At 40.5% G+C, this 22,297-nt stretch overlaps 1 protein-coding gene across 1 annotated transcript in view; it reads right to left on the reverse strand.

Annotated features, from left to right (window-relative positions):
• snd1 (staphylococcal nuclease and tudor domain containing 1) overlaps positions 1–22,297 on the reverse strand; it is a 179,150-nt gene that overhangs the window by 10,733 nt on the left and 146,120 nt on the right. Inside the window, exons 19-22 of the mRNA XM_028570226.1 lie at positions 15,936–16,059; positions 14,102–14,171; positions 11,746–11,859; positions 7,468–7,671 (exon numbers count right to left, since the gene is read on the reverse strand). Of these exons, the coding sequence (XP_028426027.1) occupies positions 7,468–7,671; positions 11,746–11,859; positions 14,102–14,171; positions 15,936–16,059 (512 nt within the window). The remainder of the gene's footprint in view (positions 1–7,467; positions 7,672–11,745; positions 11,860–14,101; positions 14,172–15,935; positions 16,060–22,297) is intronic.

Below are 22,297 nucleotides of genomic sequence, written 5' to 3' on the forward strand. Positions count from 1 at the left end.
AAAAAAAAATAACGCCGTTACCTAACGCCGTTCTTTTAAACGGCGTTATTCCAAACACTGGTGACAGACACGTCCGTGTTTGTGATTGACTTGTCATTAGGAAACAGGAGATTATTAGCTTGTAACGCTAATTAACTATGGGGGCTAGCACTGGTGTCAGTTAGCTAAGGTGACTGGGCGAGACGCATATCACCCAGTGGCCTGCCAGAGTTGGAATCAGTCATGTTGTTGGCTGCAGCTGACAGAAAACACTGGTGAAAAGCAGCAGAGCACAAAAGACAGTGCTTCTAACCACACAGCCATCTTTCAATTAAGCGGTCATGTCTCATTTCAGCTACATCTTCGACAAAAAAATATCAGGTCTGAGTTTGAGTCAAAGATAGCTGCTGCAGGCACTTATTACTATTGTACACAATAAGAAAAAATGTATAGTGTATCTAGATATCTGTTGAGCCCACTATCATTTTCACTTTCTCTTTTAAATATTAGAACACACACACACACACACACACACACACACACACACACACACACACACACACACTTTGGTCTCCCTAATTCATGCCTTTGCTTAAAATCATAAAAGAAAGGCATTACTGTCAACTCAGTGTGTGTTCACAGGGCAGAATCGGCTGATGCAAGTTGCAAATAATTGCAGATAACCGAATTTTAAATCACAGCTCATTATGAGGCCAACACCAGGTCTGATATGAGTGCCTCTTCACTTTTATTCCTGGGGATTATTGTTCATCATGACATAGTACGGAAAGACAAAATGCAAATTAGCACATGCCGTCTAAATGAAGTCCTCAACCTAAGTTTGGATAACATTAACAGCAAAGGTTAAAAAGAAAACAGGGAGAGAAGGAAGTGTGTATGAGTGAGTGAATCTCTGAGTGTAGAAAAAAAAAGTACTTCCAAGGGAGGGAGTGATGTGCAGAAGGTGGAGAAACCAAGACTGAAGAAGAAGAATGGAGAGTACAGTGGTGAGTAAACAAGAAAGAAGTGATGAAGAGGAGAGCACCGGAAAGATAAGAGGCGATGGGAAGGAGGAGAAGAAAAATTGATGTTGTGGAACTGGGAAAGAGGGGGAGAAAAAATTGGAGGAACCAGACTGAACAATGAGTGGAGAGCGATACTAAGAGGGATGAAAGAAGAGAGAGAAATGTTTTAGTGAGTTAGTGTGTGCCAGCGTGGCAAGTTACCATTCTAGCAGTGGTTAGTTGATGGAGCCAGGACAATTTAACCTGTTAACATCCACCTCTTTTGCCTGATTTTCGCCTATTTCTCGTTCCCAAAGGGAAACGCTTATAACAGAAGAACTGTAAGGCCAAAATACATGTATGAGGCATCATGTGAAACCTATTTTCTTCTACTTTATAGACATGTGCTTGATTAGCATGTGATTAAAACAGAACATACACTACAGCAGTTCAAACATGGTTCAAAATAGTTATTTTGGTCCGGTCTAAAAAAACGTAATTTTTGAAAAAAAATAACAAAGAAATACTTTGTGCCACACTATGCAGGACACAACACAAACCTTCTACACCTTGTCAAGAAGACCTATATAAAGTTTCAGAGTTTTCAGTATTTGGTATAACAAGTGTCACCGGTGTGCCAAAACCTCTCCAAAACTTCTCCAAGTGACCAAATGTTGCTAAATGCTTTTACTCACTTCTATGCTATTAGAAAAAACATATGAAGTACTTAAAATGACTTAAAACACCTTTTTACATTCATTCAAACACTGTTGATCATATTTCTTTCTCATAAATCACATGTATGCGCATGCTGGCTCTGGGAGGCGGGGCTTAGGTCTGTTACCCATTCATTTGGACTGGTTCCCATTGGATATTCCTATCATGCTATATACCGTTGGAAAGGGAATGTGATTGGCTACAACTGCCATGATTGACGTGTTGATAGCCAATGACAGCTTTTTCTAAGATGGCTGCTCAGAGAGATGACGCAGCGTATTGACGCTCCACAGTGGGGAGCGCTTTGTTTGGGTGTCCGGGGTTGTCCCGGGTGAAAACTTAACAGAAAAAGGTGGGGATAATTTCATTGTGTAGGCAGCAACCTGAGGAAAACAACTATACCCAGCAACACGGTGCAGGGCAAGGAGAAATATATTATTTCAGACGGAACGAGATCGGCTAATGAAGTTAGCAGACAGTTAGCGGACAATTAGCATGGGTTCTACAGGACAATATTCATAACCTGGATTAATTCTTGTGAAAAAACCTTGTTATCCTTTTGATCTGTGGACACTTACGGACTAGAGGAATATATATAAGCCAGGAATGGACGCGGATTTAGCGTTTAGGACAGCGTACAGGTAGGGAAGCATCATATTTTTTTTTTTTTTTCAAATAGCATGAGCACTAAGATAATGAATAATGCTTTGGTGCTTATGATTTCAGTAAAATGAACTGAATGATTCAATTGCAGAGAATTTTACGAATCAAACGATATACAGCATGTCCATATTGACAAAAGTTTTGAACTTTTGTGGTTAAATACTATTATGTAACACATCAGAACACGTCTGTTAACCCCCACCGGCCCGTCGGCGGGCCGGTGGGGGTTAACAGGTTAAGGACGGCTTAGTATATCTACTGTGCCTGAGGTGGAGAAGACATGAAGTCAGTGTGTAAGTCTGAGGTCAGAGCAAGAGAGAAGAACTCTAAATGTGGTGTAAAAAAATAAAAATAAATAAAAGACCGCTTGTTTGTACACACACAAGCACACAAAAGTAGACTTGCAATTTCAAGTTTGGTAGAGATCCATCACCTTTTGGTTGCTAACGTCATATTTTAACTGTTTATAACTGGAGTGATAATACTTCAATGCAACTATAGTTAAATTATTATAAGTTATACTTAAAGTTTTGTTAAAGTTTCTGCTTATTTTCTTGTGTGTGCGCTGATGCCCTGCTGATAGTTGATTAATCACTGGACACTCTTATTCACACATTTGCTAGATTTTATACTGAAAGGAAGAATTACAGATTTCCGTTCACAACTCAAGAATAGCAGTTGCCAACAGCAGCAATCAGACCAAATTACATTGTTGACACCGCTATTACTGCCACCATGGCTGCCAAGAGCAACCATTACTGTTAAGCTTTGCTCATAGGTCATTTATATGAACATGAAGATAGCATATACAATTGGCCGCCACTTTGCATTGCAGCCAATTGTACCTTACAATCTACAGCAGTACTGTGCTTTAGGCAACAATAAAAACTGATTTCTACAGAAGCTCTATATCTGAATTTAAAATGTCTGAGTGGTGACAAAGAGGAAGAGCAGACAGAGATAAAAAGAGATGGGTACTGTGATGTAGTAAGACAACAGAGATGTATTATTCTTTGATAGAAAATATAGCCGAGAGCGAGAGAAGAAAACGCAGGATTTAAAACCAGTATGACATAGTTGCTGGCTCCTGAAATACTGTATCTATTGTATATAACATAAAGTACATTAATGTCCCTTCTGCTTCTAATGCTGTGCTGGTGATAAAGCAATGATATGTCAATCACTGACGATAATCTAAATATCAAAGCTTCATAAATAACTAGGACTACACATGGAATGCCAGATGTATGACAGATTAAAATTTATACTATGACATTAAATCTGCTTGATTGTCAGTGTAGATACAGTATGTGCACGCACACACACTAAATGTGTGTTATAGATATAAACAGTATGGAATATATGTGCCGAATCATGCTCTGATTCGGCAGCACGGTGGCTCAGTGGTTAGCACTTCTGCCTCACAGCAAGAAGGTTCTGGGTTCGAACCCAGGTCATCCCGGGCCTTTCTGTGTGGAGTTTGCATGTTCTCCCTGTGCTTGCGTGGGTTTCCTCCGGGTGCTCCAGTTTCTTCCCACCATAAAGACATGCATGCAACTAGGACTACAATTGAAAATTAGCCGACTGGCTAACACTGGTGCATTTACAGAAATGTTGATTAATGTGCATTGTCCTAATATAAATAAATAAATAAATCTTCTTCGGGCTCTGATGTTAAGTCTGTATTTTTGGGTCAGTCCACTCTGTAGGACAAAATGCCAGTTTCACTTTAATCCCTTGCTTTATCTTCCTCTCGGTCACTCTGTTGTTTCCTTTCACTAAATACAGATTATCAATCATAATTTGGTTTACTGATGTTCCACCCACCTCCTACTTCTGGTGTTCCTGTTCCTTTTAATAGCCCACTTCTCTCCAATCAGATACCAGCAGCTGGCATGCATATGATCTTTTTGCCTACACTTTTTTAATGACTGTTTATCCTTTGCCATGGTAGTATTGTATAGCTGCAACAGTAGCCATCCATATGGTGTGCATAGTGGGCATCAGTGAAAGTAGGGCTTAAGGCAGGAATGCGCTAGAAAGAAAGACATAAAACCCCAAATGGATGAATATCCCTCTCTGCTCTCCCTCTCTTGGGACAATGCCATCCTCAAAGACTGGTGTTAACCTTCAGTGCACTTATGACTGACTATTGATAGTCTCTGAAGTGCCAGTGAACATTACGGCCCATCTGTTACGCAATGCTTAGCGCTAGAGTACAGATTACAATGACCATGTTCCAATCCCCTGGAATGGATAATGAATAAAGAATAGAGCCAAAACGGAACAGATAGGAAGGACAAAAGTCACTTTTACAAGGAGGCTGATAGTCTGGATGAGTGAGAAGAGAGAAAGGAGCAGAGAAAGAGCTCAGGGTGAGCCGGCTTGGATACAACACTATCAAAAGCTCAAGGGGAACTTTCTATAAAAGAGGGAAAGAAAGGGGGCACGGATCCAGAGGTCACCAAAAGTTGTATCTTGAAACATTTTTTGGCTCAGCTGCCCCTGCAAGATAACGCTTTCAGTTGTCGCACCAGCAGCAGCTGCAGTGCTGCTCATGAATCTTTGAGCCAGAAATGCACCTTGCAAACAAATGACTCTAGCTCAACTCTGGTAGATTACAAAAAATAAATAGTATACAGCAAAATTACAGATTAAATTGTCCTTCATCCAAAGCCGCATACAAGTCCAAAACATGCATTTAAAATAGGGATGGGTGAAACTGAAAGGAATAAATAATCACAATAGTTTTAATTTGGAAGATAAAAACAGTTACTGTCCATTTTAGGGCTGCAATTTGATTCAATTAATGTCCCCATTATTTTCTCAATTTACTGATGATGTGTCTATTAAATGTCAAAATATATAACATGCACATTATAATTTCCCAAAGTCCAAGATGACATCTTTAAATGTCTTGTTTTGTCTGACTAACAGTCCAAAACCCCAAAATATTGAATTACGAGACAATGAACAGCATTTGAAATCAAATTTGAAAAGCTGTAATGAGATATTTTAGCTAGAAAAACACAAAACACAATGAATTTATTGCAAAATAGTGGCAATTACTTTTAGTCGTTCAACTAATCCATATTGAGTCATTAATCGATAAATCGTTTCAGCCCTATTAGATCAAGTTCAAAAAGGTTTATCATCTCTAATAAAGCCTTAAAGACCAGAAAAGGATCAATTCAAACAATCACTGGTCTGATATTGAGTCTGATATGAACAGTTAATTTCTCAGCTTTGATTAAGAAGTTCTAGCTGGGAAATTCAGCTACTGTATACAACAGAACTGCAGTATATCAGATAAACCCACACATTCTATGAATCAGAAGCACATTTACTCATTTTTGGAAGTTTAAAAAGTGGCCAATCACACCCCGGCTTGTTCTTTTTTGGGTTTGGAAGCAGACTTAATGGGTGGAATTATCAACAAGAAATGTTGTAGAGCTTACTTTAACACTCACTTACTTGGTAAGCACATTGGAAACACTAGTGCTTGTTAAGCTTTCTTCAGGTCAAAATATTCATCTGTATCCAGCAAGGAAGAGGCAAACACTGGAGATGCAGCTGTTGAATGCTAAAGAGAAACCATCTGATCCAACACAACCTAAATCTATGCAGTCTATAAGCCTATTAGTTGTATGGCTTAAAGGTTTTAATCACGGTCCTTTGTCTATAGGGTCCATTAACCAGACACTGCATAATGGTTCCTGGCTACTCTTTGGAGGTCAGAGGTCAAAACACTGCACAGGGTTTTATTTCCTGACTAAGAGGCAGAAGGTGCTTTTATCGGAGCTGTTTAGGGTGTACAAGAATGAGTTACTAACAAACTACGTCTCCATGTGTGAGTCATATAGTCTTTACAAATGTATTCTTTTAATTTATATGAATATACATTTTGATTAGGTTTATGAACAATTACACTCTTGTGGACATATTTCTCCATTATGTTGTGCATTCAAATTTTTGAATAATTAGCAGACTGACCAATACTGAGGTTGTGCTGAAGCAGTAATTGCAGCAGGAATAAATATCCTCCATTTTTCGTTATCTTTCATGTACAGAGTGGCTTTGAGTCTGCTGGGCAAATTAGCATAATGAAAGGTAAAGTAAATGAGCGACGCTTCATGGTTTGACAAAATGGCAGCCATCTGAGACAAATTGTAGAGGTGTGTAAGTGTATATTGTGTGGCTGCGGATTGACAAGTGAGGAGAGGTATTATGGCTCTTGTGCCACAATGTTCACACTACAAACCCTACAGTCTACAGTACAGGCTTTTAATTAGATACTAGCTTTCAGTTATAAAAAATAAATAAATCTATACATGTAGATGCATGCTAGTATGGAAATGTAATTATTGGATCGTTAGAAAGCCATAGGGAGGATATGAACCATTTAACATTAATGATTACACAAGTGGCCTATTTGCAGATGAGAATGCTAAACATGTACTGTGCGCTTAAAAATAAGTAGCACCTGCTACCATTGATCAACTAACGGAATTGTCTATTTAGAACAGCACTGACACAAATATGAATCCATGCTGTGCATTTCGATAACTGTGAGCCACTAATTAACAAGATTTAGGTAGAGAAAAAAAAAATTATATTTATTAAAGACGGATACTCTGATTTGCTGTTGGGCACTAGCACAAACAGAGTAGGGCTGGGAAATCAATAGAAAACCTACAGAAACGGACATTATGAATCTCTAACTCTCTAACCTACCTGTTTAATTTATTCTTTCACACAGGCAGTCCCCTACCTAAAATGCACCTGAAAGTACGACAATTCACTTCTTACCTTAAGTACACACAATAAATTACTGTGGATCCACAGCAAACAGTAAACCAAATCTGCAGTGATGGCACCACAGTTGTTGGTGATATAATTAACCATGACTACCCAGTTTACAGCGCCAGCTAGACCAAAAAAGGTCATTAACTTGGAAAGAGAAAGTGACTGGGTCAAAATAAGAGGCCTACATATCAGCCTCCAATTTAGTTTTAGGCCTTACAAAGCTGAATTGAAGAGATTACATTTCTTAGTCAAACACTGCCCTCCCATCACCAACTGTATATCCCATCCCTTCACTTACTATCTTCTGCAGGTGCTTCTCCTTGCGGACGTCCACCATGACCAAGCCTTCCTTGACCAAGCCGAGACCCACATCGTCCTTGGTGTCCCCAAACTGTATTGTGACATGTGGGCAGGTGACACCCGAGTACTCCACGTTCATCAGGCACTGGCTGTTCTGGATGTCCCGCACAATGCAGTCCACCACGTCTGCACGGGCATCCTCCTGAAGAAGTAGGGGGTTGATTAGGAACGGGGTTAGGAAGAAAGAGGAGGACAGGACATGGGGCAGTAATGGATGGTGTGATCAGAGTAGGAAAAATAAGATGGAGGAGATAATTGAAGAGAAAGAGAAAGTGGGGAAGAAGGTGAAAGGGATAATTAGTTAATTAGATAATTAATCACTGATGGCTCCTAGACAGACAGACAGACAGACACACAGACACGCACAGACACACACAGACGCTATGCAGAGGCTGATTAAAAACACCCTACATATGCATGAACCTAACTTTGATATATGATTTCTAATGGAAGATAACAAATGTTAAGTGGAAAAAAAACCTGTTCACACACACTTGGTGACATGGTCAGTAAGAACACATTCGTACACATCATTCTCCCATCGATTACAATTACACGATCACTCACACAGTCAGTCGTGAAGCACAGCAATTATTTACTCAACCAGTTCAAGACATTTTAGTTTGGCTGAACTACTTAATGGTCCAACTCTCACCCACCCTACTCCTCCTCGGCCTGTCCCTTTCTTCTCTTTTCCTCTCATTCTTCAGTTAGTTACCGCTCTCTCATATTCCTAACCTTCTCGAATGTGAAAGGTCAGTATTTGATTGAACACATGGTGGAGAAGGAGGTGCAGTGCAATGCTGACCTCACATCCTCCAGCAGTCTCGGCAAAAAAGTGAGACAAAACAAGGGAGCTGCATCTTCAGAGGCAGGAAGACAGTTACAAACAAAAATCAGTCCCTGGCCATCATCCATCCCTCCCCTACACCATCCATCTCTTCACTTCCCTTCTTTCTCGCCCTGGTCTCGTCTCCATGGCAACCCCCTTAGAGCTAGCCGCCCTTGGGTATGTGCGTGTTTGTGTGTGCGAGCGTGTGTGCGCAGGGAAGCTTGTTCAAGGCACAAAACTAAGGGCCTTTTTAGTCCCCGCTCTCCCCCTGGTCAACTTGTCACAGGCGCTGCAGGGGAGCTCAGGGCGAGAGAGAGAGAGTTGTAGAGAGAGAGTTAGGTTGTGACAGAGAGAGAGAGAGAAAGAGAGAGAGCAGACACAGGAGGAGAGATCAGAAACGCAAGGAGAGTATTACAAAACAAATATAATTTGATGCTTTATGGGGGCAATACAAAATGAATGAGAGCCTTCTAGTGACCTTCTCTTGTCCACCACATGTGCAGAACAGACCTCGTTAAAGCACTTCAATGTGTTTTAAACAGACTAAAATATTTGCATTTTATTTACTGTATCATTTCAATATAATCCATCTTTTCATGGAGTCAATATAATGGCTCAGTTTCAGTGTTGATACAAAGCAATACTATTTTTATACCTTCTTTGGGGAACATAATGTTTTTCTACATACAAAATCTAATATCAAATCAATATGAGCCAAAGATTTAGGATAATCTTTCATCAATCATTCATGAAGCCATGTTTAAGACAAAATACATGAAATATGGTAAATAATATATCAATAGTAAGGTAGATTTTGTGTCAAAATGTATTTCTCAGCCTTTTCTAGTAACCTTTACTTTGCAATTTTAGCCAAAAGACAAAGTAGCCTCTTGTTGCAAGTGTATTTTTTGCATGACTGTTAATGAGAAAAGGTGGACGATGGTGCATTATAAGTCATGCAAATGAGAAAAAATAAATTGTTTGAAAAGATGCATAAACTCAAGCAAGATTTAATTTCCAGTTGAATACAAACCACTGCCATTAGGGATTATGTGGTAGGACTTTTTGCACTTTAAAAAAAAAAAATATTTTGTTGTTCATCTCCAACAACATCTCCAGTGTCCTCCTGGCATTAACTACTTTCTTTAATTAGCTGACTGGGCATAATAAAGAGGTGGCAATGTGTCCTAAGTGCAGGCAGCTGAGCGTTCACAACATCCATAATAAAACTGGATTAAATAGTGTAAAAATGTGGTAGCAGTTTTTGCTCTGATAGAGGTTACTGCTGCAGTCAGATTTCATGGAGATAGCTACTGCATTGTGCCTCGTACTTTGACAAGTTACAAGCACACATTTCAGGTAAGAGACTGTATTTCTGAAAAAAAAAACAGCATTGACTGCACTGTCTGTGAACTGCACTGGGAAGCAGCAGCATGATCTCGTCCCAGTGGCAGAATGTTGGTGTTAAGAAAAGAAAGACTATGGAGACAGACATTTTGTGCAGGGCATCGGGTAGCAGGTTGTGAGACAAAGGCAACAACCTTTCCTGTGTGCAGCAGCAAAGGTGCAGAACAAGTGGGGCACCGTGCTGTCAGCGTGAGTGGCACAGTAAAAAGCTTCACATAAAGCAGACGGCAAACACATGAAAGGGAAACCAAGAGAAAATAGAAAGAATGGAAGGTAAGACGGATGCAGAGTGACAGAGAAAGAGTGAGGAGAGGTATAAGGTGCGTGTCAGCTTCCAACATGTGGTGAAGCTTTGTGTGTGTGTAGGTGATGCCTTTGTCCCCTGGGCTGGCCCAACAGATGCGCCACTTCATCCTTCAGGAGACACTGACTCATGAGACAGGTGACAGCATGCAGGCAGGCACTACCGACACACACACACACACACACACACACACACACACACACACACACACACACACACACACACACACACACACACACACACCACAGTGTGACTGCGTGAAGCTTTGATACACACGTCCAACAAGAGGCCCATAGATCCATATTTAGATGAAAAAAACCTTAAAAAATAGGAGGAATAGTAAAATAAGATGTTCAAAATGCAATAATACATATACTATAGATACATTAAGATTGAAACACTTTGAGATGTATGTCCTTGCTAGTCCTTAACCACCCACACCTCAGTACAAATACATTCATTAATAAACTACTGCCTCTAAACTAACCGTAAAGTTGAATTGACACTTCTCCAAAACATTTTATACAAAACTTAACGCAGGACTGTCGTATTAGATTGCATTCATTTTAGCTGGATGTACCTAGTAAACTGGCAACTGAGTGTAGATAAATAATAATAAAAAATAGCAGCAAACAAACATGTTGATTGTGAAAAGTAGTTGTTAATTCTAGGAACATATGCTAATACAAACCTTATCTAGGCTAAGTGGAACAAATGCCATTTAAAGTCACACACACACACACACACACACACACACACACACACACACACACACACACACACACACACACACACACACACACACACACACACACACACACACACACACACACACACACACACACACACACACACACACACACACACACACACACACACACACACACACACACACACACACACACACACACACACACACACAAAATTAAAGACAGGGCTTAGTACTGTGCCAATCAGGCACATACCAAAAGAAAACATGTTTGTAACTGCACAAACTATTCAGGATGCTGTCGGCTCAGGAGGCTACCAAAGAGTTGACCCCCCCCGACACACACAAAACAGTCATTCAGATATGCAGAGACAAGCGCGCACACACACAGAAGTTGTCACCGGAGGTTCAGTAAACACACACACTGTTGTAAACAAGAAGATTAGGGCTGCAGAAAACAACAGTCACTGCTGCTCGGCTATAAGATGGGCATTTATATTCACCGACATATACGCATTAAGTACCTGGATGGTTTGCATCTATCTATAGGATGTGTGGAAGTCTGGGTTGTTGAAGAAATATAGAACACGCTATCAAATTGTTCATAAAACATGAATGTCTCTCTGCTACTATGTCAATTATTCTATAATTTCTTTACAACAAAGTAAGTCAATGGCTTGGTGTTTTGTCATTGCTCTGTCTGCTTGTACTACATGAATTATGTACGAGCATAATTTTCCCCAAACACGCTCGGAATGAAAACTCAACCCTGTCTGTCAGATACAGACTTTTCACCTCGTGCGATAAGTGAAACTCAAACAGATTCTATGTCTCACCAGAAAAGTCAACTTTCAAAAGCTGGCAGAAAATGAGACTGAGGAAGTTGACATCGCAAAGTTAATTTTGAAGCTCTCAGCTGCGACACATATCTCAACTCTGCATGCATGCTCGTCTGTGCACTTACGTCCTGTGGGACCTGGATGAAGGCGAAGGCATGCTCGGTGGCCTGTGCTGGCAGGATCCTGGTGCCGAAGGCAGGGGGCATGGCAGCCAGACGGGTGGAGGACACAACTTCTCTCTGAGGGAGGATGAATGGAGGACAGAAATCAGACTTTATATACAATTTTTTTTTAAGACAGTCTTCATGGTGTTAATCTATGCAATCATACGTAGACACAGAGGCATTTGTTTTTCTGTATTATCAAGTCCAAATACTGTTGCTGTAGAGTTAGTCTGGGATTTAGGGTCAAACATATTTACTCTTGGGAAATTATTTGGTTGAGGTTTTGAGACTGTAAAGTAAAGCCTGACAACAATTGGGAGTGCTTTTTTCTGATGATGTCTAAGTAAACATGACAGAGACATCCATCTCCTGCTGCAACTACAGTAAAGGAAACCAACAGAGATTTAGGGAGAAATGTCTGGCTTGTTCAGTTATGATACAGATACATTAAACAAAAAGCTTGTTATGGAAGTTCACTTTCTGAATTTCTCTTTACATCACAGAGTGCATCCCTCAAATCAAATGCCTCTGCAAGTGAAGGACATTCTCAAACTAAACGCTGCATGTACTTAGGCTGTAAATTCATCCTGTGCTTTGTATTGCTATTTTTCCTTGATTGTGAATCAATTCTGAAATCGGTATGTCACTTTAACAATGATAGTTTACAGATGTGATAGGCCAGATGCCATTCTGTAGCTTAAGGGCTGCATGCTTCTATATGTCACCTTACCAATCATTTCACAGCTGTTTTTACAGCAGTACTGAGGCCCCTTTCACTAAGCTCCATCTGCTCTATAGCTCAGCTACAAGCTAAGAGTAAAGACAATAGACGTCAAGTCAGTTAGTCAGACTTGTCAGATCAGAAAACACAAAAACCACATCAAAAAAGACAACACTACTTGTCAATGCCCATTTGAATACAATGATTCTTGATATCCATTTTAGGAAAACAAATGAAAACGTTAACATTTTTTAAAAACTGCTTAGGAGAGACATTAAATCAGGTTTAATTGTGCAATGATTATATGCATCACATTTGATGAATTAATGATCTTTGAACGGGTTTCTGCATGTACAAGCTGATAACAGCCTATTTTTGGTGCTGATTGCAAGGTCAGCACTCTAGTTTGCATATTGCTACTGTATATATGAAAAGTACTGTAAGTAATACATTTCCTTGATATGAAGCATGGAGAAGTGCTAAAGTTGGTTCATCAGGCAGGTATAAGCCAATGTAAGCAATGACCAATCACTGATGACCGCAGGCTACCTAAAGGGAGAACAGGCTGGTGAAAAGTCAGACAAATACAGCCGTTAGAAGTGGAGAGTTAATTTAATGACGCCCATATCTTAGGTTAATGTGTTCATTGGACTGCACAGTCTAGACAGAGAATGCCTTGAACGTTTATTATGGATAAGGATGTTAAGATTTATCAACGCCATGTTAGATTTTGACAGCACTGTAAATGTGGGCCTTAAAAATGAAAGACAAAAGTGCTCTGCTGTGTTTGTTAATGATCACATAATAATTCAGGGACTGACCTATACCCGAGACGGTTGGCAATATTACCAACTAATAGCTCATGACACAGAGACATGAAATCAAGGCCACGGTGACTCAACGTTCAATGACACAAAACTACAGAGAATAAGGTAGATATCAGCTCCATTTTTTGTGTGCACCAGGTCGGCCTCGGAGAATCACACTTTCAGCAACATGCCAGGAAGCATCGCGTCTGCCAGCCAAACCTCGAGCTGTCCCCCACTCTGAGGTCAGTCACACACTGTGCCGCTCTACTGCATCATGGGAAATCTCCCGGAGGCCGGGAGTTGGCTGCATGAGCCACTTGGTGATGCAAGCATGTGTACGCACATGGGTAGAACCGCATACAATTACACACTCACAAGGATGTAGTGCCTTCGTCATCACAGAATAAAAAAAATAAAAAAAGAGATCCAGAGAGTGGGGGAGTTCTGCTTTTGTCATTGTCATTAAAAGGAATACAAATGATACACTCAGTAGTGCTCTTTGCTTTAGTCATGAACAATAAAGGGAAAACAAACAAGGCTGCATCATATTTGTCCTAGAAACTCCAGCTGAAAGGATACATAAAGGCTGTTAGGCTGCTTTGAATGCGAAGAAAAGCAAAACAACTGGTATCTAAATAGAAAGAAATCTTCAGATGCTAGATTCCCTCTGGCTGTGGGTTTGGCCATAGCAAATTTGGAGCTCCAAATAAGGACTATGTTTTAGTGATGACTATGCAACATTCAAAACTCCCATAACACCGTCAAATTCATGGTCACAGTTACTCACATTGCCATAGTCGATGTAGAAGACGTGAACTTTTGCCGGTGACTCAACTTTCTCCACTTTGGCTCTGTACCTGCAGCAGCAAAAGAATAATTGAGAGAGAGACAGACAGAGTGAAGGAGAGAGAGAGAGAGAGAGAGAGATAATAGAGCAAAGATGAAGACAGAGGGCACAAGAGGAAAAGGAGATGAGTAAATGATTCTGTGCTTATTTCCCTGGGGAAAAGGTGTTGGAGGATCTGTCTGTTGTGATCGGGGGAGAGGAGCAGGAGAGGATGAGCAGACCGGGGGAGTGAGAGGGGACAGAGGGGATCTATCAGGACATGGAAGGGCTGTGAAAATTGCACAGAGGCCTCTTTGCAATAAAGGACAGAAATTTAGACCTATTTTCGACTTGTAGCAAATAACTTTAGTGCATTTAAACCCAGCAGTTTTACTTCGTGAGGTCTGATTTTTTCGAACACATTTGGCAAGCTGAATTGAATGAAAATAACCTTGATATTACAAGGACATACAGATCAGTGACAAATTAAAAAAGGAAAAGGTCTCTGAGTAAGAGCCAAATAATGACTGCATATAGAAGCTACAGAGGAGCACGTTTTCCTCAGACTCAGTACAGGAAGTGTCTCTTCATCTGACCATCAGACGAGCGTAGGGCACACAAGATGGCTGAGCACCAAGGACAGCAGCAGGGTAAAGCTAAATGATTACGGCCACATGTGGGCAAAGAAAGAGATAAGAGAACAAAGTTAAAACGAACAATAAGCGCAAATGGCAAAAGAGGAAGCGTGAGAGGCAAAGTGTGCGTTAAAGATGAACAGTTTTTTTTTTTTCCTATTTATCTGACTCTGTGGTGTTCTAAGAGGACTTGAAAGGTGACGAGTTTCTAATTAGCCCCCTAATGAAACAAACCGACATTCCAAATGCATCACAGAAAACTAAGATATGGACACAGAACAATGCAAACACGAACATAATTAGCTTGCAGAATAACATATGACTGGTAAAAAAAAAAAAGTTGGTCACTTTGAGCAGGATTACTGTTTTGTTGGTGAAAGTAACAAGAAGACCGACTTTTTTTTATACAAGACTGAAGAATGTGAAGGCTTACAACAGATGGTCTGTTAGAAAGGCTCATTGATTTGCATTGGCGGTGGGGGACAGAGGAATAACTTGCTTTTCTCCTTAAATACCAGAAGAGGAAGATGGAGGGAAGGAAGGAAGAGCACCTGTGTTGAGTGAACATTTGGTTTTTTAATCAGTTTTGTGTTTTTTCTTTTTGTCGTCACCTTCTTGACATGGACGCTCTCTCTCTCTCCCTCCCTCGATCACTGTGACTTTTATCTGTCCCCATGACCATCTGTAAACTTCCAACATCCGGTGAGGAGACTAGAGAAAGAGGTATGCGTGTGTGTGTGTGTGTGTGTGTTACTGTCAAGCGACTGCTGATTCTGAAAGGCCAAAGCGGAGGCAGTGAGCTAATTACACCCTGTGGGTGTCTGCAGTAAACTCCTCACAGGCTTAAATAAAGACAAGGTAAAAATGAATTGTCAGGTATTCTTGAGAGAAAAAAAAAAAAAAAAAAAAAATCACACAAACATGTACGCTTAATGTAAATGTAGCTTATCAAAACTGTAAATCATGCTAGATTTTGTTTCAGGTCATCCTAAATTGCCGGCTTGCAAAGTAACTGCTAGTTGTCACAAGAGAAGCTGCTTGATATTGGTTACTGTAGGTAAAGGGGTTCAGGATTCAGTAGAGCCTCAGCATCTCGCTGATGGGTTCAGATCAGTGTAAGACTCGTAAATATGATCACACCTATCAAAATGTTTGCTTACCATTCGCCATCAGCAAACTTGGCAATGCAGATGTCCCCTCGGCGTGGAGCGTAGGATCCTTCCACTGGTGGCTGGGCGGCGATCTCTGCTCTCATGGTCTCCATCAGACTCTCCAACTGGCCCCCTGACAAAGACATGAGGGGAGATGGAGGAAAAAAAACAGTTGTAATTTACAGTTACAGTGCGATGAGAGTTTTTGTTTATTTCTTTAAGTTGCATTTCATTTCATCACTATGGGCTGTTTTCATTTTCCTTTGACATTGATGCGTTTCCCGTTTTGCCTCTATTACGATTTTACCACATTTCAAATATGAGTTTCCACTTCCCATATAAAATAAGTTGAATATTGTAGGCGATTGTGTAAAATGGGTCTAAAATTCCATTTAATTCATTCAACTACAGAGGTGCAAGCATGTTGCTTTGGTTTGAGTGTCGGCTTGACTGGGAGGGATTGAAAGAGAGCGGGCCTGAGGCAACAGCAGAAAATAAGCACACCCCTGCAGAGCTAAATAAGTACATCAGTATAAATTAAATAAAGTCTGATGCAATTTTACAAAGTATGGCTGTGTTCTTACTGTATATGCACAAACACAGTGAGGAGTGTTTTCTGTGGGTTGTTCATGCTGTTTGTAACTGAATGAGAGCACTTCTTGTAATCATGTTTCTGCCTTTTGTTATGAAAAAGTAAGATGAATTACTTAATTGCATGCTGCAGCGTGGTTTGTTATAAAACACCTCGGATCCTGTTAAACTGCATCACTACCTTAGGGAAGGTACATCAAACCTTGATTAATGTGAATAAGCAAATAATACAAATTTGTCTTGGTAGAGCACACAGCTCCTCATACAAACTCAAAAATATATTTTAAAATGTTTTATCTTAGGATAAGCAGAAAACCCAATATTGTTTAAGGATGGTTTCTCTTAAATACTTCATCCCTAAAAGGTATGCTACAACCTATCAGCTTAAAACCCAAGTTAACCCAAACTGCCCTTCAGAGACTGAGGAAAAATAGCTGTTAGCCATTAGCACAGTGCAGCTAACACTGGTTTGACCCTGGGAACATATAGCGTTGAGTAAAGTGAGCCAGCTCTTCCAATGGGCCTTTACAGCCTATCAAGCCATTATATCATGCACAGCAAACCTATTGTAGTGGATCCAAGGCACGAATGTGGCTGTCGATATGGTGGGAGTTGGATAAATCAGATAGTGAGTCAGTGCTCTATGGATTCACTGACTGCGGTTAAGTGGCAGCATGATTTGCAGCCATCAGTTGATTATGGCGCCATTAAGTCTGTGCATCTCCAAGAGAGTCACTTCCTGGTGTTTGTGTAATATGTATAGTCTATTTGTTTGTGTATGGCACAGTATGTTTACGCACACATGTCTATTAGTGTGTGTGTGTGTGTGTGTGTGGGGGGGGAATGAAGCGTGCGGAAGCAGTTACAGCAGCTAGTTTAGGAGAATGACCCACATGAAATTTGATGTGGTATTTTTAGAGGCAATTTTCACTGATCTGCCACCTGGAGGAGGTTTTGTGGGAAGCCAGGGTTGTCAGTAATTGAGCATTTTTAACCACACAAATTCATACAATGGGAGGGTATATGGAGGCAAAAATAAAATCGTATCAGACACATAGTCTAGTCTTAGAACACGAACAGTAAAACTGAATTAAAATGACACTCACTGTCTAGTGTCAGCTTTCTGGGTACACAAGAATCCAGATTTTCTAAATCAGGCTAAAGGATTTTGAGAAGCCCAGTTAACACAGCTAGATTTCTTCTGGAGAAACAGTTTCTTGGCAATATACAACATGGTTTCTTACAGGATTTTGACATGTTGCAAATATGTTTTGCATCTTCTGGTTGACAAAGACTAGAGATTGGGGAAATAATCCCTGTTGCTGCAATGAGGAGTGAAAAAAAGCTGTTTAGCCTTAGCTGTGAGTCCTTCAAAATCGTCTTCAAAAAGGCAATAACTAAAAACTGGTATACATGGAACCTACCAGACTTTAACACTGGATGGATATAGAAAGGGACATATTTGTGATGAAAAAATAAATAAATAAAAAAGACATTTTCCCAGTGGAATGGGCCCAGAAATGGAAGAAATGGGTCACTTTCAACATATAGTTATTTATTTATATCTGGATGTGAATAAATATATTTAAAATATAGACATTAAGACAGTAGATTAATAAGTTATTACCATACTGGTTTTCATGCCCTTTTCTTTTGTAAAATATCAGCTACACATAAACATCCGCCCGAAAAATAACTAAACTACTAAGATGAGTCTAAAAAGTCTAAAAACTTTGGTTTCCACAGCTTAAGAATAGAATATTTGCAAAATCAAGTATAGGCAAATAGTAATAGTGCTTTCACACTGCCGAGTCTGTCCTCTCACTGTGCTATCAGTCCCAATGCCCTGAGCAGAAAAAAAAACCTCTTCAAGCTGCTGCTTCATGTTTCACTAATACAATTTGAATATGCCAGCCTTGGATAAAAACAAATCAGATGAGAAACGTGATTACTGACCATCTGTATGTAAACTTGGGATTTACAGTAACCAGGTTATTGCAGCTCAGGTAAACACATTCTCAGATTTCCTGTCTTAACATGATTGCTCCAACTAACCTGGTTTCTTGTGCACATAAGTGTGTGTGTGTGTGTGTGTGTGTGTGTAAGTAAAATGAATACGTTCTGCTTCCTATGCATATTACTGTACTATCAAACAAACAGCTTGGAGGCAGCCAGTGGACCTCTAAATACATATCATTCTTTGTTCCTTTACGGCTGATTGTCATTAACACCCAATATTATTCCTGCTATTGGAAAAAATATAAATAACGATGCTGTTTATGTCAGCTGAGACAGCCAAGCAGCTGCCAACCAACGGTGGACATGAAACCTTCATTAGCATGTCAAACTTAATGGAAGAACACCAGCGAGGGATACGAAGGGATTCAGAGTGTGAAGGAAAAGCTGGGAGCTCAGTTTGATTGTGGAGGGGGTCAGGGCAGGAGGGTGTCCAAACACCTCATTGGCCACCCGCTGCTACACCAAATGCTGATGAATGCAGTGAGGGAATATGAACACACACACACACACACACACACACACACACACACACACACACACACACACACACACACACACACACACACACACACACACACACACACACACACACACACACACACACACACACACACTTTTGTATAGAAAGCAGTTTTTGGAAAGCATGTCAGATGAATTGCTTCGCCAACGCCTTGTCTCATACGCACAAACACAGAGATGGTGTGGTTACATCATTATGCTCCAGCGGCTTGGTGCAGACTTACTGGAATAGCATTGGGCTACAGCCGTCACAGCCAGCCACCTCCTTGATTTATTAATCTAATTAAAAAAAGTTTGTGTGTGCCTTCCTTCCTCCTCAGAGTGTACTAGTGTGCATTAATGTGTGTATATTTACACACCGAATTATATATTTATTTCCGTTGCTGGGACACGTTCCACTTTGGGTCCGGAGAGAACCGAATGAATGACATGTGCTTTAAGAGGGTTCTACCTGCTATATATATATTCACACACTAAGCCTTAATGGATAGATCCTCTTAGCCCAACCTAATTAAAAATGCGTTATTCCTGTAAATGGTACAGCAGACGTGAGCTACTGCATATAGGTTTAGCTCTAATATTTGATGCATTAAACGGGGAAAAATGAATGAGGATGATCTGGAATGACTGCCAAATCTCTGCTTGTCAGAACTATGCTCGACAATTCCTTGCTGTCAAATCAGATAGGCTGCTGAAATACTCAACGCCACCATGCTAGAAGCTTTGAATAAAACTTACAATGCAGTCATGTTGCTGCTCTTAATCAGGCTTCTTTCTCCTACTTGCACCATGGCAAAGTGCTGCAGCAGTGCTGCGATTTTATGACGCTCCGATGTCACGCTTTGAACCACTTGAAGAATCTCTGAAGGAAGTGATTTCGACCTTTTGTCTATAAATAAGGCTTCTTGATTTTACTAACAAGTATTGTACAAGAACCCAAAATGTGTTGCATATCCTCTTGCAAGAAGACACTGACATGTACAGACATCCACACTGGTTAGCACACCGTGGTTAGCTAAGACGAATGTTTAACCCAAATACACATCTACTGTATGACACTGATGGGAGTTTCTGGAGTCTGATGCCTTCATTTTCACTGGTGCACTGATGTTTAGTGCAGCATGTGTTACAAATGTTCAGAGCTCTTTTTGTTACGTCTAATTCAGTTTTTTTTTTTTTTTTTATTGGAGTTAAATATAATACATCCTTATTTACCGAATACCTCTGTTGCAACACAATGACATCTTTAGCCATTCCTCGTCTCAAGCAATATCCTCAGAGTAGTAAACTGACAGCTTTTAATTCACACACCTTTCTTTCACATTTGCAAGGTGTGTTTATCATACTCTCTGTTGGGATTTGGAGATCCAAATTGCTGTGCAGGCTTCTTGGACAAAAGTGTACCGGCGTTATGAATTTATCAGGAACACATCAATCATGTGTTCAGGTTTAAGTCCAGGTAAGTGTTAGTCTGAAGAGGCATGGTCAGAAAATAATTTGTGTAAATATTAGGGACGTCGAATCCAGGATTCGGGTTTGGATTCAGCTGAATATTGGGCTTTTTAACAGGGTTGGGTTTCTGCCGAACCTTAGAATTTTTTCACACTGAACCCTATGCTTACAATGACGCCGCCATTGATTACTGGAAGGTGTTTACGTAGGTGGACCATTCAATGCAGTAGGCTGTGAGAAAGTGAAATTGGAAAAGTGTTTGGCAGTACTTTCAGTCATAAGAAGGCGATTCAAGTCCAGCTACATGTTCAATTTGCAATGCCGATTTGTCTCGTGGTGGCAAGGACCCTAAACAATACACAACATTGCCGCTGTTAAAACATTTGCGTCGGAAACATCCGAAAGAATACGAGTTGTGCATGAAGAAATCTACAGACCGCAGCCAAAATGCAGCAACTTCAGGTACGGCAAAAGGAAGGACAGTTGCAGCTAAAAACTTGTGTCAACCAGACAGTGCCTCTCCCGGGCGGTCAGCTGTTCTCTCAGCAAATGAGTCTCCCTATAGCGGGAGGGGAGCGACCAAACGGCCGGCTACTGCTCGTTAGCTTTCTAATTTCACCCACCCAACATGCCTTCAACGTACACCGCTGAGCAAAAATTTGCCCAACAAAATTGTCACTCATCTGGCGATAGCGATGTGCTTTCCTACGATGTGAAAAGAGCGTGTGAATTCAACATTAAGTTGTTACATTTAACTATTTTAGAGGCTGTGGACGTTTACTTCATTAATGTGTTTACTGTGTTAATGGACTGAGGATGGGAGTAGGATTCAGTATTCGGCAGAATCTTAACCAGTGGATTCTGTATTCGTCCGAACCCCAAAAATCTGTATTCGGTGCATCCCTAGTAAATATATCACAACACAAAGAAATATACAGAAAGCGCAGGCATGTGGAATCACACATAGATGAGCATAATAAAAGACACTACTCTGACAGCAATCGTGGAAGGAGACTGAAATGAGCTTTATATGCTGCAGGCGAGCACAGAGAGAAAATCTAGGCCCTTGGGGGTCAATTGAGCAAACTCTTATGCAAGTGCGGCATCCCAGTGAAATTCTGAATGAATGTGAGCAGTTTGATTAGGAAGAAAGTGCTGCTAGGAGGACACTCTGCATTACAGAGCCAGATTCCTATTTAACGTTGGCATAAAGACAACTAAATATCTGCGTGCAGAAGGGGTAAACTATGTAGAGCGTGAGTGCTCATTTTGTGTTGAAGGGAGAGCCAAAGCGATGATCCACAAAACAGCCAAACCACTGACTGTGCCTGATGCTGGCCAATTTCTCTATGTCTTCATCTCTTTATTCCTCGGTTGTTTTTTTCACCCTCGTTCTGTAATTTGTTTATACACCATTATGGCTCCAGCTGTTTGTAAATCATATATAATTACATTGTGAATGCCCAGTGCAGAGTGAGAGAGCGATTAGGCTTAAAAAAAAATGCATTATACAAGAAAACAATGGAGAAGGAAGAGAGAGAGAAAGAGAGAGAGGGTGACAGAGAATTACAACAGTTTTACAGGTTGGTTATGATCGCATTTGATTATATTGTGGCACACGGTGTATTAGCAGAGACAAGGGGGGGGGGGAGGGAGGCCAAGAAGCCAATGAAAACAGTGAATCATGTGCCCTTTCGCTACACATCCCAAGGCAATACTGAATTCTATTAAGCTGTTTACCAAAGCCATTAAACCACAGAAGGGTAAATAATCACAATATGACAGAGGCA

This window comes from Perca flavescens, chromosome 23, assembly GCF_004354835.1.
Source record: "Perca flavescens isolate YP-PL-M2 chromosome 23, PFLA_1.0, whole genome shotgun sequence".
NCBI lineage: Eukaryota > Metazoa > Chordata > Actinopteri > Perciformes > Percidae > Perca > Perca flavescens.